The sequence below is a fragment of the Blennius ocellaris genome (genome assembly GCF_963422515.1).
Source record: "Blennius ocellaris genome assembly, chromosome: 4".
NCBI classification, from domain to species: Eukaryota; Metazoa; Chordata; class Actinopteri; order Blenniiformes; family Blenniidae; genus Blennius; species Blennius ocellaris.
This window is the reverse complement of record NC_137653.1, coordinates 13,946,795-13,963,321: the sequence shown is the minus strand read 5'-3', so window position 1 is coordinate 13,963,321 and position 16,527 is coordinate 13,946,795. Positions and strand designations below refer to the sequence as shown.

The 16,527-nt window shown below is 41.2% G+C and overlaps 1 protein-coding gene across 1 annotated transcript in view; it reads left to right on the top strand.

Moving 5' to 3' along the window:
• Nucleotides 1-454: 454 nt before the first annotated feature.
• LOC308129111 (zinc finger protein 385A-like) overlaps nt 455-16,527 on the top strand; it is a 35,091-nt gene continuing 19,018 nt past the window's right edge. The window contains exon 1 of the mRNA XM_080494895.1: nt 455-899. Within this exon, the coding sequence (XP_080351021.1) occupies nt 887-899 (13 nt within the window). The 5' untranslated portion in view covers nt 455-886. The remainder of the gene's footprint in view (nt 900-16,527) is intronic.

Sequence of the window (16,527 nt, the reverse complement as noted above, 5' to 3'; positions counted from 1 at the left end):
TTGAAAGAATGTTTGAATAGATTACATATTTTCCTTAGAATAGATATAATGTTACCGTTCATTTAACAAATGAGGAGGAAAAAAGCTGCAGGCGAGAGCCACTTGTGTGTTGGGAAGTTATGTGTAGATCAAACAAACAGGAAGAAAATGCACAGCATATCTGCACATAAGCCATCTGTTTAAGTCACCAATCATGTTTCCCTTTGCTTCACCATGTCAACATTTTCTTTCAAGTTTCAGTGACTTGCTCCCCTCCTCCTCCTCCTCCTCCTCCTCCACAACAAGCACTCAGATCCTCATTTTCTTCTGATCTGCCATCCGTCTCTGGATCTCCCCTCCTCTGTTCTGCCCCTCCCCTCTCTCTCACTCTCTCTCTCTCGCTCTCTCTCTCTCTGCCTGTATCTCCCCTCGACCACAGTTGTCCTCACATATTAGGTTCCCCCCTCCTGAGAAGCAGAATTAGCCTCTGGAATCTTGTGCACTTGTTTCCTTCACTCCCAGGAAAGAGGAGACGGCATGAAGCGAAGACGCGGACAAAATACAGAGAGACACAGTGGGATTAAAGGAGCACTGAAAAGAGGAGAATAGAGAGGTAGAAGTTGAGTGTAAAGATGCTTGCTGTCTGATGCAGCCTCACAGTGGGCTGCCAGGACCCGGTCCTTTCTCCCCTACTTTCCAGCCGTCTGGTGCGACTCCTGCTCATGCTGCTGTGTGCTGCTCTGTTGACTGTTTTTCCACCATAACGGGAAAATTATTCATTTGTTGAGCTCCAAATAAGCAGCATCCCTCGGTTACTTTATGCCGGCAGACACACTGACCTCTGGACTCGATGCACTGAACAAAGGACCAGGATCACTTTGAGCACTGTGAAGATCAGACGCAATCGATGTGGGGCTCAGGTAAGATCATAACCAACTACTGAGCATTGCAAAACCACCCACAACTTTGAGTTTTCCTCCTTTGATCACTTTAAAAAGAACGGAGACACTGTACAAGCCGGGATCCCCTCATTATTGCAATATTCTGGGCAGAAATTAAAGAGCGAGTGACAGTGTTACATGGTGCTTTGAAGGTTTCTCTCTTTGATGAAAGTTAGGGCGGATTTTTGCAAACATCAGCACTCAGTGTGAGACAAGACTTTACACTGAGACCTGGTCTGACCCACAACTTTCCACACATTGTGTATCAGTGGCCTGATGTGGGAACATTGTGTTGGAGAAAGACATTTTGAAGAAAGGAAAAGAGAAGGGGCCTTATGCTTTCTGACACTCTGCAATGAATCACACTGACAGAAGCAAAACAGAAGACTTTGTGCACAAAGTTGCTGATTATGGAAACAAAGAAACACCGGCCGAAAACTAAAATACAAGGAAACATTGCAAAAATGCCAATGTGTTGGTTCTCCTTGTATACTAAGATTGAACTAATTGTCCGCAATCAGCTGAAAAGAAAAAGAAATTTGAGGTATTTGCACTTAAATAATATGCTCTTTGATTAAAGCATGTCTCAGGTCATATGCGACCTCTAAAATGTGCTTTCAGTACAAGCAAAACCAAGCAAGTAATGGTGATGCACTGGTCATTGGGATTGGAAATCTAAGGACAGTGTATGAACCTTGAGATAAATGAATGGCCTTGGACACATTCATTGACCTTTGAGTACATAATTTATATAAAAAGAAATAAATTGTTATATAATTCTATTTTGGGGTAAAATGATTAAAGTTATTAAAAAGCAGGAAAGAAAGTGCTTTCACATGATGAAGTAATGCTGACATGAAGAAATGAAATCTACCTTGTCAGGTCCCTTCAGTAACGCGGCTGTGAAAGCCCCATCAGCCTCAGAATTTTTCTTGAAGTCATCTTTAAGCCTCTTGCACATTGGTTTTTTGGGGGATTTTTTTTTTTGCCCATCTGCTTTTGTTCTGTGCTCAGGCTGTTTGACTTTGTATTTTAAGCGAGGAGTTTTTAATGGGATTTGAGCCTAACTGACGGCTGGTCAGTTTTAAACAGCACTTTAATTTCTTTTTAAACATTCTGCTGGTTGTGTCCTGCCTAAAGACAGGTGACAAGTTCTTATAATCTTCAAATTATTGGTTGTCTTTGATACTAAAGGTGGCGAAGCAGTATGATCGGACCTCCAGGTTGCTTTACAGCAGTTGTGCTGTAAGTCTCTTTGTGGGTATATTTTCACTGAGTGTAAACAAACTGAACACAACATACCCCAAGACTTGTAGTTTAGTTTTCATCTGTCCATGAAACAGTATCAGAGAAAGACTCCGTCTAATCTATTAAAACATTTATGAACATCAGTTGTGGCTTTGAAAAGCTTAACAACGTAGGTTTATAGTCTGTTACGTCCCTGCAGAAAGGCTGGCTGTGGGTTGATGAGCCTGTCTGTCTGGAGTTTATATGTTCTCACTGCATCAGTTTACATGTTCTCACTGCATCAAGAAAATCATTATAAAACCATGTCTCTATAGTAGAAGTGAGAAACTACTTTTTGCTGGGAGTGTGTGAGAGCCAACGATTGCCTTAACTATAATGTCTTGACGAATCAGAAATGAAGCCATCAGACTTTCAAAGACAATTTCAGTTATTTTAATGAGTTAAACCATCATTCAGTTGTACATTTTGTCATTTGACTAAAGTAAAGTGTTATGTGTTATCAATTTGACACGTTTATCAGATTCACATTCATAAAAATGTGCCTGTAACTGGCTTTCACAGAGATTGTTTACACTGTGAAAACATAATGTGTGGCATGGGAAAAGAGATTGATGTTTTTATTTCAGCACTTGCGAATGTTATTTAATAGTCCTCTCTAATAAAAATTATTTTAATAGCATGTCTTTACCAATGATGTGCTTGAAGTGCATGGGTGAGGTACTCTCTGCATGTATATGTGATTGTGTGAGTATTCATGTACATGAATGCTGAACATTCTCCGCCTTCATTCTGGCAACAACTATTTTAACCTCTGAGGTGCAGTAAACAGCCCCCTCGCTGCATGCCTGAGCTTCTTCACTCTACTGCAGTGGAGAGACACACTGAGAGAGTAAAACCAATGATAACTGCAACTTTAAAACTGTTATCAGAATGGGATTGATTTGATAAGTACAGGTACATCTTTATTGACGTAGATCATCCTGGAGCCATGAGAGAAAAGTTGATGGTGTTTGAAGTCGCTTTCACCTCTTCATCTTTGCAAGTTTGCTGCTTTAACCTGTACACAGCTGACTGAACATACTGTACGCTCCAGGTCCTTTCATTGGTCTTACACATCAAATGAAGACTTCATTAAGCATCGGCAGGACTCTTCAGGACTCACCGCTAACGATCAAGGCTAAAATTAAACTTTAACAAGCCTGTCGACACAGTTATGGCCTCCTGGGGCGGACTGAGAGAACGATAGGATGGTAGAGGTAGAGGACACATGCAGATAATCTCATATACACACACACACACGCACGCATGCACACACATACAAACGGCAAACTGTATGACTAACTAACGTTTCCTCCATAAAACACACTACATTTTTAAAGTTACTCTCTTACCAGTGGACATGCAGCAATAACATCATAATTAATTGGGGGAGGGTTTTCAATTAAATTCTGAAATAAGACCAAACTTCACACATAATGTATTCTCAAGAGTTGTGTTAGTTTTAAGATGTATCAAATTTTATAACTAAACCACATAACGTTTCTCAATGAAAGAGCTCTGTCCAAAACCCTAATCATGACCTTTGTGAGATGACAAATGACGAAGTCACAACAAAGACAAAACAGAAATGAGCAATCTGGTCCAATGATGAATTTGCTCAAAATCCCAATCCAGATTCAAACTGAGGACCTTTCCACAATGTGTAGCACACTTCGACTAACATTGCGTCTACAAATAAAAAAATGTTCTTCACACAAAACTTCCTTTACAGGATTTAAATCAGAATTCTGTTACAAACATCGAACAAGAAGGAATCGTTTGGAATGAAATGAATTCTCATTTGGATCAAAACGGTGCATTGAGGAATATGAGTATTGGCAATTAGGCTGGCGATGGGAAGTGGCGTCATGAAATGAATAACAAGGAGAGGGGAGTCAGATAGGACTCTGGATTCTGGACACAGGTGGTGGTGGAGCAGAGAGGCAAATGGAAATATTGTAGAGGACCGCAAACAGACCAGAAGGAATGAGGGGTAATGAGGAGGATGAGTTTGACAGCAGAGTTTTCAAAGATCAAAACATAATGGAGACGAGTCACTGGATGACTGAGAGGAAACACGGGGGCAAGATAAAGGGAAGAGAATAAAAAGTTTGTATTTCGTGGTCTGTGGAGGACATGATGAGCGGGAGGTTGCAGAGGTTTCATATAAATGTATCGCTTTTACGCTATGAATGTAATAAACAGACGTTTGTGAAAGTGACACTGCAACTCTTCATCAAAAAATTCATCTTCGTAATGATTTTATTGCATTTTATGTGCAAATACATTCTAAGATTTGATCAACTGCACAGTCAAAACTTTCTAATAATTACAACAACCAACACAAAGAGTTACTGTACGTTGCTTCCATAGTGTAACAAACAAAGCTTTGGTGTAAAATATTATCATGCAACTTTCAAATCCAACTGTGAAGCCTGTCACTGTGTATTTTAGTGTGAAAACTGTTAGTATTTAGTGAAACTTAGGTATGCATACTTAACTGAGTCCGAATTCCCGTTCAAATGTAACAATCTAAGTTTTTGTGATGACAGAGGTCCTTGAGGCTGTGGACAGGGGCCCAGACTGAAATATTAGCATCTTGATATGTGTAAAATGACAACACTACTGTTAAAGAGGCGTAATGCTCTCCATCTCAGTTTAGTGTACAGTTATCGCGGTTCGTTCTGCAGGGGAATGTGGATGTGAGTGCGACATTTCATCTCCATCCACATGAGACATTGCAGTCGACACCCCACATTTGCGGTGTTGACAGCATCCTGGCTCCAGAGGGGGAATGAGGAGATCTCCTAAGTCAGGGTGTCACATCATGTGGTAGATATGGAGCGAGGCAATATCGCCGACATCCAATGTCAGCAAATGTATTCGATCACTGTTTAACACTGCTTACCCAAACAAAGCTAAAAAAAATAAAACATTTCAAAACTCCTGCTTGTAGATTCCCTCTCAGTTACTGGATGTTTCCATCTTGCATTCTGTCTGACATCTTTTAGGACTTGATCAAATTGACCAAATAAACTGTATAATCGTGGCAGCTGGCCAATAGAGGGCCCTGAACTGTATTTACTTCATTTTCTATAGCTGATCTTCAATAAAAGAGAAGATTTCTTGAGAGCCCACCTAAGAAATGTATCACTAGGTGCCACTGTGAAACATCAGTCCTGCAAAAACTGTTTTTGATAGCAACAGCTATTTCTCTGACCATCAACAAAGCTTTTTGATAAGTGAAGCATTGAACATTTTACCATTAATCCCCAGGTGTGCGCGCACACACACACACACACACACACACACACACACACACACACACACACACACACACACACACACACACACACACACACACACACACACACACACACACATACACACACACACACACACACAAACACACGACGCAAGGTGGTTTGTCACATGAGCCCAGCGGTCCAGTTTCATTTTCCCTTGGTGACATCCATTAAAGTCATGCTGCGTCTGACCCTCCACCCTCAGACAGCCACATTAGCACCTGGCCCATTGGCCACAACAATACACCTGCCTGCATTATTCAGTCTGACTCCACTAATGAGGAAACCTTATCACACACACACTCACAGGCACAGACACACAAACCCTATCAAGAGTTCCCAGAAGCTCAAACGCACAGACAGGCTGACACAAAAACTCTATTAGATTCACTGTAAGTATTTATTTTTTGTTAGGATTGTTCAATTATGCAGAATTGAATCAGTTCATAATGCCTAAAGGTTATGGGACCGTCTGATGTTGTGGGAAATTGTTTGATGAAGCCTCTTGGGTCCATTAGCACAGTGCTGAACTTTGACTACATCATGCTGGTAAATGTTGGTACAGGCGGACATGCAGTTAAGCTCAGTGTTTGAGCTAATTCAGCACTCTTTGCCTCTGCCCATCAAACAGCTGTCATCATCATCCCTCATCCTGCTGTTTCACCACATCCTCCACATTTCCTCACCTTACCCTTTCATCCCCAAGTCAGTCTGCATTAACCTCAATCTCCTCTCTCCTCCTCACAATGCTTTGTCGAGTCTCCCAGGCTGTCAGTCTCTGCTGCACCACTGTGTCTTGTTTTTACGCTTCACACAGTTGTCTGTGATGGCAAACAATGTGACCTCGATCAGCCTTTTTTTCCACAGAAACACTATTTATGCACCCAAAACCATAATGACTGACTAGCAGAAAAAAAGAGGAGGAATGCAAAAAGAATCAGTGAGGATGAGGTTATTGTCACGGCAGGCATCAGTGAACCTGAAACATATTTGAGATGGTGTCAGAGAGAACAATTAGATGTTGTACAAAGTGTGACAAGGACAGACATGGGCTGGGGGGAAAAAGGGTCAATGGTAAACAGCAGCGAGTGGGTGATGGAGAGAAAGGGAGAACAGAATCGACAGCAGCATTATCACTCTGCCTCCTGATTCAAACACACTAAGAAAACGCTCAGCTCTGACAACTCCCATTGGCTCAACCTCCAGCCAATCACGGCTCAGAAATGCAAGGTGCCTTTAGGTTATACCCAACCCCAAAATATGAGCGAGAGACGGAGGGAGCGGGGGAGAGAGGCATGCTGTAGTGCAGAGGTTCCTCTTATGAGGCAAGCCTCCATCTCTCTGGTGTTCCTCCTGCTGGAGTGCATATATAACAGTGAATAAATTACAGGCTTCATTGCAGTCGATTGAGTGCATATTGTGTTGCAGCCCGAGCTGCTGTTGCATCTTCCACTGGCAACAGCTGGCTGAGCCAAGTGCCGCGAGCTGAGGGAGAACCAGCATCTTGTGTGGACGAGAGGAGCGGAGCACAGCAGGAGAGGAGACACAACGCAGGGGCAACAAAAGTCAGGGTTGTGATGTTGGATGTGTTTTTCACATTGAGTTCTGCGAGCCAGGGAGGTGTGCACTTAAGATTTGGTACGCACTAATAGCTGATCGAGGAGGAGACGAGTCAAGCGGGAAGACAACGTGGGAAAGAGACGTGGAAGGATACGTGATGATCTTGGGTAAGACGGCATTAGAGGGGCCCTCTTTGCTGTTATTGATTTAATTGATTTTGCGTTTTTTGTTTTTTTTCCACCATTCATCCCTCCTCTTCTGTCGATAATAGCACCCATGTGTGGCAGAAACTTTCTTCAGAAAAGCATGTGTTGCCATTGCCAACTTATCTATATCAGAGAGGATCTCTGCTTTGAAATGCATGATTAAAGGGTTTCCCTCTTTGTAAAATCTGTTGGACGGTGTGGCTGTTTTCCTTCTAGTTCATGTGACATGTCTGAGAGAACTTCCCCCTCATGGTCATCACAGTCATTTGTCGTAGAGGCTCTTACCTGGCTCTGTTAGAGATTTACAGGAAATATGAGGCTGGGGCATTGAAACAATGTCAACATTGCATAGTGAAGTCTAACTGCAACACAAACACACAGATGCCCACCCACACACGCATGCATGCACACACAAACACACACGCACACGCACACACACAAACACAAACACGCGCGAGGACAAAAGGACAGAGGCAGAGAAGATTAACTGCCTTTTATTGTTGCCGAGAGATCGGCTGAGGATTACACACAAGAAGAAATCTTCACTTTCAATTATTCAAGCAGTTTATAAATCTCGCCATATTCTCAGACAAGCTATACAGAAGAGGCCAGTTTCATTTTGACTAGTCTAACCCGATACCTTCAGTCACTCCACTTCTCCATAAGGGTCTAACTGGGATGCTCTGTGAGATCTTTCATATTCAATTCCTCACAGTTTAAGATATTAATGTACTCACATGGCAGGATGGAATATGATCCTTGACCTCACTAACAAGCTCCATTACATTACGAGGCTGAATCAGGAATTCACATTTTTAATTTATTGTTTCATTTATATCTCTTTATTTTGTAATGGTCCAGTGATATAATTCGCTATTTACTGGTCAGTCACTTCCTTCGACACATGTTCATCCATATCTAAAATCCATTCCTGAACGTAAACACAGGCAAAATATGTGTCTTCCATTCATATACTGAATCTTCATAGATGCTTTTGAAAGAGTTGAATTATTAAGGATTATTAGGATATGAGGATAATTCTACTTGTAAGAAAATCTTAAAAGGCACAAGAGGTCTATGATACAATTTTGTGTTTTGATCATTTCAATTGGGATTTAATAATATGTAGAGCATCAGGTGTAAAATAAGTTTTAGTATCTTGATGTTCAATGTGTAAAAGAAGATCAATATCCAACACTTTCCAAAATGTCATTCAAAAGATAATGACATATAAAAATTTTTGGGAGGTGATCACAGTCATGCATACATGACAATTGTATTATTTTCTGTTTCTCCATTTCCTGTAAGTTTACTTCAATTCTTACAGCAAAACTGATAAACCACAATGACCTTGTTCAGTGCACGGGTGCACCGCCTGAATATCTGACTACTTTTTTCTTGCTTGCTTGCTCTTAGCCCCGCTCAAATCTTCCTGTGATCTGGGTATGAGCTTGAGCTTGTGGTAATCTCTTTCCTGGTGCGGAAGCTTTGACCCTCATGCTTCAGACACCAAACGCCCAAACACATGATCACAACAACATGAGCCGATGGGATTTTATAAACTGTATTAATTTCACTTTTGGATGGAGGCATAAGTCCTGATACTGAAATATAATCTGTGATTAGGTGAGAGTGGTAACAAAAATATAGGCGCATACAAATAAATTCTCTCATTTCCTGTTGTTTGCTGCGAGCAAAATCCTCCCATTTTCCTGATAAACATTTGATATATTTTGATGATGAAACACAAACTCATGGATAATAAGGAGGCTAAACGCAATCAAACAATAGTTAAAGCTAGTTCTTCTTCCTCAAAGCAGAGCAGAGTGGAATGCATTTTAGCAACTCTTGTGTGATTTTTTTTTTTTTATGATGAATATTTCAGACCAAAGGGTTTTTATTTATTTAAAAGTGAGCCAAGGCTTCCTCCAGTCTGACGCAAAGACCTCACTCTGCACTATATAACGGTTCACTCAACCAGTGACACAACACACACACACACGCACGCACACACACACACACACACACACACACACACACACACAGAGTGTGTGTGTGTGTGTGTGTAAATGTATCCACTCATCAATGTCCTCCAAAAGAATCACAGGTGCATTTTGTCCCTGATATACAACGTGACCTTTAAATCCAGGCAGTGCAATGAAGGATGAAAATTATTGACATTTAAAATGAAGGAATGTGCCCGTCACTCTGTATGTTGGACAAACTGACACACATTTCATTTGTCTGGCAAGCCTGAAACTATTACAAAACATGGCTGGAAAGCAGAGAAGAGACGACTTGAGCACTGAGAGGCAATTGCAATATAACCAAGATATGTACTATATGAGCAAAAGCTCAAAAGAATGTTTTTATTCACAGATAACTCATGCAACCGCTATTAATATTATTTGCGAGCTACAAACTAAGGAAAAGAAAACAATCTGATAAGTAATCTGTGACTCTGTGAATAGAATAGAATAGAATAGAATAGAATAGAATAGAATAGAATAGAATACTTTATTGTCATTATACAGGTACAATGAAATAAAAGACAACCCTTGTGGTGCACAGCACAATAAGAATAAGAATATGTGTTTATACATAAAATGTATAAACACAAAGATAAAAATTATAAATATATATGAGCCAATAAAAACTATGAATAGGGTTTGTGGTAAAAAATGATTAACATTGACTGCCAAATCCAAAAGGTATACGTAGATTACACATCATTAGGATACACACCATTAACACATATCCTTATAAACATGATGTTTAAAGTCGTTGCGTGTTCAGTATTCATATTGCACTACGGTAAACAAGAGTTTGTGAATCTGGTGGCACGGGCCTGGATGGACCTGTACTTCTTCCCTGAGGGCAACATTGAGAATAAGTGAACTGTCAGCGATGCTATGCTATGATGTGGAGATGTCAACTGTTTAACAACTTAGCATCACAGGAGTCAAATGTATGCAAGGTTAAGCAGTTGCCCCTTATCCTGTTTAGGGCATCACTGTCAACAAAAACAAACCAAAAAAAACTGGAACTGGGATTTCTTGTGATGTCACAGGACAATTGCTTGTCATCCCTCTTTATACATGCATCATGTGATGCTTACACACAATGTGAGAGGTGTGTTGGTGGTGAAGAAAATGCAAAATGTGGATGGAGAGCTTCATTTGGTCAATTCTGTAGAATATCAACTGTCATTAAGCCAATGGATTTTTAATACTGTACATGATTGGTGATTCTTCATTCACCTCCGCTGGCAGACGAGTAAATATTGTCACTGATTCTGGAGCGGTTTTGTGTAGTTTTCTGACTTACCCTCTGAAAGGTTTCTGTTACTGTGTTGGAAGTAAATTATCACAATATTGATTTTATATCACATTTCAACTCCACTTCATATTTTGGGGTTACTGTCTCCTGGAGATGCCAGTGCCACATCAATAAATCTCTTAGTTAAGTTTTAGACGGAAGCAACAATATCCAGTTTGAAGTTGCTGTTGGCCATCATGATAAATGTGGAAGACCTTTTGACCGAGGACACAAAACATTTGTGTCTGTAATTCGTGGGTTTCCATGATGCCACACGGGGCCGAAGGCCACACGGGCTGAGCATGAACTCTCTTTGTTGTTTGTTGTTTATTGCTTCGGAGTAATGCAGACCACAGCTGAACCACTCAGCTCTCTTAGCCTTATTTAACCCTTGCATGTTGCCGCAGCTATAGCATGAGGCCACAGCCTGTCCTTTGAATCACGTCCTAAAATATAACCTGTAATTTCAGTGTAGGACAAAAGGGAATGCATACACAGATGCACGATTCTCCTTTTGTCCTTTTGTCAATGTCCTTCTCGATTGAAAATGGAGTCATCATTGCCTTTGTGCATTCTCTATTGTATAAATGATGATGCATCTGCTTGATTCTATTGTAATATGTGTGTGTGTGTGTGTGTGTGTGTGTGTGTGTGTGTGTGTGTGTGTGTGTGTGTGTGTGTGTGTGTGTGTGTGTGTGTGTGTGTGTGTGTGTGTGTGTGTGTGTGTGTGTGTGTGTGTGTGTTCAATCTTCTGCATGCGGTAGCTTTTGTGTACTTTTGTGTGTCCTGTGTGCTTTACACTCTCAGGTTTCTGCAGGTCATGTGTTATTCCACCTCCCAGCAGGTGTGTAAATGGTTTGTAAAAAAAAAAAAAAAGAATAATAATGGAGGCTGGGCTGCCGGTCATGTTGACATGATGGATGTCCTAATGGCCGTCACTTTGCTCCGTGTGCTGCAGAGCCCTCTGTTTGCCTCAAACTGTGCAACATCATGTCTGCAGTATAAGGACAGAGAAAGTTGGCAGCCGATTCAGGATGTTCCAACACCTCCCCGAAGAGCTGAAGCCAGTGAGGAGCTATAAAGGGGCAGATGTTCGCAGATCTGCGAACATCTGAAAGCAATTCAGGGGTTTTAGCGTTCACACATCAACGCAGAATTTGAAAATAGCTAATATACTGTATACAGTATGTGTTATACTATATTAGTGTCATAAATCTTTCCCCCCTTACCACTTTATATATAGCTTCAAGGTAAACTCCAGAATTTATTAAGCCAAATAAATACTCTGCTTTAGTTCAATGCAACTTTTGTGATTTATTGCACTTTTCAAATTTATTAGGAAAAGTCCATTTTTAACTGAAGAGTTGGCCTCTCACAGCATAAAAAGGATCAAAGTTATGTGGGTTGCACAGAACACAAAGAACTACAACCTCGGTCTACGTCCCACATTTCCAACCCGCCTTCATGCAGTGACCTTGATCTTTGACCTCTGACCACCGAATCTTAATCAGCTCATTTCTTCATCATCATCAAAGAACTGGCTTCGAGGTATTATAGCGTGAGAGAATGAGAATGGAAACAAACGTACAGTCCGGGAACATAATGCTTCTGAACCACAGCTGTCCTGGACCTGCAAAACTAAAGACGTGACGTGATTAAATATGTAGCTAAAGAAAAGACGAGCCGACACAAACAAACAGCAAGTCTCTTTGCTGAGGCAAAGCGCTGTTACATTATAATAGTATCATCTTACATGCCTTTGAGAGGCATCTCCTGAATATGAGCAGCATATGTTATTTTGGGAGCACTTAAAAAGCACATTTTCTTTCCAAATATGTCTTGTAACTTGTCATGTTCCAATAGACAAGATTTAGACAAATTACAAAAATTATGTGGTAAATAATATATCCATGGCACAGAAATATAGTTTGTTTAAGATTTACTGTTATCCCATATGGGATGTTTGTGGACAGGTTTCCAGGTCTTAAAGTGTACATTTTCTAAAACACTCTTCACAGAAAAAGCGACTTCAGCTTGTCTAATGTGGCGCTGACCTCAGAAAAGTGCAAATAGTAAATGTGTTGCAGTGTGATGCGACTCGAACTGACAGTAGCTTTGCTAAATACATGATGTGGCATGTAGTGAACCCACGAGGAAAGCAGAAAAATAACACAAAATTGCTCATGCATGTGCAACATTTTGCATGTGACAGCCAAAATTTTAACCCTTTAAAGCAGTTGCGCTGACCTGACTGTTTGACATAGCTGCCATGATGTTTTTACCAGACGTATGTTGTGTTGTGGTCCAGCTGCTCGTAGCTGCGCACCTCCGTTAGCAGATGGCCTTTGTTCTGTACATTAACCTGCAGGTTAACAGCTCTCTACCTCCTCTGGTCACCTTGGACTCACCTCAAAACATGCGGCTCCCTCCCCCTCCCCTGATGCCTTCCCTCTCTTTCCACCTCATCTCCCAGTCCTCATCCAGACCTCTTTTCCTCGCTCAATCGACTCGATCCACTCAACCCACTGTCTTTAATTCTTGCCCAGCTCCTTTTCACTCTTCATCTGCACTGCCTTGCTAATCAGGGCTCCCCGTTTCTTTTTCTTAATGAATCAGATAACATTGAAGTACAGAATTTTTCATGAAAGACTCTGCCGTGAAGAAAGGTCAAAATCAAGCAGAGTCCAGCTGGATCGTTACGTAATGATTTCAATATTATTGAGAGCAGTGCACTATATGTAGGGGAAAGCAAAGTCTTGAGAGGAGATATAGAAAGACAAGCTAATCTCAAGAGCAACTGAAAACACACACACACACACACACATACACACACACACACACACACACGAGCACGCAGTCACACACTGTGAAAGAGGACTTCTGAGAGTTCTCGGGGAGGCGGCATTTAAGCCTGGCCACCAGGGCGCAAAGCATCTATCATTAAAACAAAGTGCGGACTGAAATCAAATGTGTTCTCCTTCAGCAGCACTCTGCTCTCGTCCTCTTGTGTCCTTTCCTCTCTGTCTCGATCTCACACAGACCAACGCAACATTAATCAGGACCGAACCGACAAGTTACTCCTTTTAGAGCATCATTCACTGATATATGCATTAAAAAAAACAGACGAGTGTGTGAAAATCTGCGTGTGTGTGTGTGTGTGTGTGTGTGTGTGTGTGTGTGTGTGTGTGTGTGTGTGTGTGTGTGTGTGTGTGTGTGTGCGCACCATCGTCTGTCCCCTGCATAGGGTGAAATAGCTGCCTTTGACTTGAGGGTAAGCCGAGCTGCAGAAAATTGGATTTCATGCTCAGTCCTTCACAGTAGCAGTATGCGACACTAAGACAGAGCCATCTTCCCCCTGCAATCATGACAAAGTTTGCACTATGGTTCTTTGAAGATTAGTGCCTCAAACATGGTTGCATTACATTTGCACCACACATGAGGGAGCTGATGTAACAAATTATTAAAGCTTTTTATTTCGCAGAAGGACAACTTATAATGTCTTCTTCAAAAATGTGGCGATTAACAGATAAGTTATTAAGCTGTGAGCTGCACTACAAAGTCATAGACTTATCTCTATCGTCTGCCACCAAATATTTGCAATGACTGTTTCTCACATGGTTTTTATTACACTTCCGTGGGAAAGACAAACCAAAGCGCCATGTATCCAGAGGATTTCTCGCCAACAGAAGTACTGCCACCGTCATTGCTTCTCCCTGCAGTGGTCACAGTCAGCTGATTTTTGTCGGGGACGGCTGGCTAATTCACCATGGACGCTCATTTTGGAGTCCTCAATGCACAGCAGGCTATTTAGATGCAGATGTAATGGGGCTCGTCTCGTGTGCCAAGCTCGCCCTCTTGTATGTGGCTCTGATGGGCCTGGAACTAAAGGTGGCCGGCGTTCTTTCATCATTTCTCTCTCTCTCTCTCTCTCTCTCTCTCTCTCTCTCTCTCTCTCTCTCTCTCTCTCTCTCTCTCTCTCTCTCTCTCTCTCTCTCTCTCTCACTAGTGGGATCCTGCAGTGTTTCTCTGCCTCTGCATCAGATTTCATTCTGGGAGACAGCATGTCACACAGTCTCCTGTCCCTTTTTTCTCCTGGTTCCATCATGGAGCACAAAAATGCTGGTAGGCGGGAATACAGAGAGGCTTTAGCGTCGTCCCTGACATTGACATTACCTCTATGATCATTAAATCTAAATTGGCTAAATGAATTGCCAATTTGCGAGGCCTTAGTCACAGCATATTGGTGTGTGCAGGCCTGCCAGTGTGCACATGACTGGGTTTGTGAAATGTGGTGTGACAATAAGATTCTGCCTCTTTCTGGTTGTCTGTTTTCTTTTTCTTTTTCAGCCCCCTCTCTGCATCTCTTTATTTCTGTCCAACTACCTCTCTCTCACAATCTACACAAAAATTCAATAAGCTATTACACAGACATTGATCTTTTTCTCACCCAAACATTTGCATTTGGAAAAAAAAAAGAGAAGGTGGCAGTAAAATGCTGTATACGGTGGTGCCTGGATTTATGGACTTTGGCAGCTCTTTAACACTTTAACGCTCCTCAGAATGTGTCCGATCAATGCTCTCCCTCCCTGCATGGTTGCTGGTGAGGAGTCGTAGCATTCACTTATCTGATGTCATTGTAAATCACTCAGAAGGAGTGGAGGTCAGGGGATGATGCTGCTGCAACACTCACACCACATCCAGTGGGATGATGCCAAATATGACACTGAAAACAATGTGTGGTGGCTTTGAATTCATCACTCTGCTGTGACTATCTGCACTGTAAATAGAGATTTATAATAGCAGACAAGCATTGACCTTTAAATTGTAATGTAGCGTAAAATGAGCTGCGGATTTACCAGAAGCGTGTCAGGAATACACTTCAGTGGCTGAAGAAGAAACACAATGATGATGCCTCTCAGCAGACCCGCGCAGCTAATATTGTCCCTCTATTTGCATTGTTAACCCTGTATAATTGTGTCTCGGATGCATGTCCACTAATTTCATCTAAACAGTGGATGGAGAAGGATGTGCAGATTTCATGTGAGCAATAATATTAGATATCTGCAGGGTTAAAGGATTTAGTTAAAGGTTTTAAAAAAAAAAAAATTTCAATGACAGTACACAAAAACCAGCATCAAACAGAATATACAAAAGAGTGTTTATGCAGCTTCTTTTTTTTGTCAAAGCGACAATTAAAAATGTATGACTAAATTTCAATTAGTGCTAAACAGTTAATGGAGTTATCTACTATTTGTACAGCCAAGCACAATCAAGATGGGATGCCTATTGTGAGAACCATAAAAATGTAATCCTCTCCACTAGGAAGCCACCGTATGTCCCCATTCTAAATTGATTAAATTGGCAAGTGCACATTTGATGTTTTTCCCCTAAAAAATTCTGTTACTATTGCGGGAAGTAATTTAAATTAATGATTTACAAGTTAGAGGCGAGAATGCTCCTTTATAAATGCACATGAGCCACAGCTCCCAGTGACATAGGTGTGTATGCATGTTAGTCTGTAGAATGATGCAGAAAGGCAAACTCATTCACTATTTTTTTTTCTCCTTGAAGCACAAACATGATTTCAGCTTGCCATCATTCCTCAAGGTAACTTTATTCTGCATGATTCTTTGTCTTTTTGGACATTTCTCGAAATTCTGTAAAATATTTATATAGTTCTGAAATAACTTTGCAGATATGGAAACAAGTCTTTTGTCAAGAGGCAAAATATCTTAATTACTTGGATCACAAAAAAAACCCCTGCATTATGGTGTACTTTAACGCAGGATGATATACTTCAGGTCACGGAACAGTTCGATTTCCTTTAAGCTCTTATGGCTCATAATCTGACGTGGGTGGCCTTGAGTTTGAGACACCTGTGAGCAAGATGATACTGACACTCTCACAGTAAAATGAACAAAAAAAAACAAC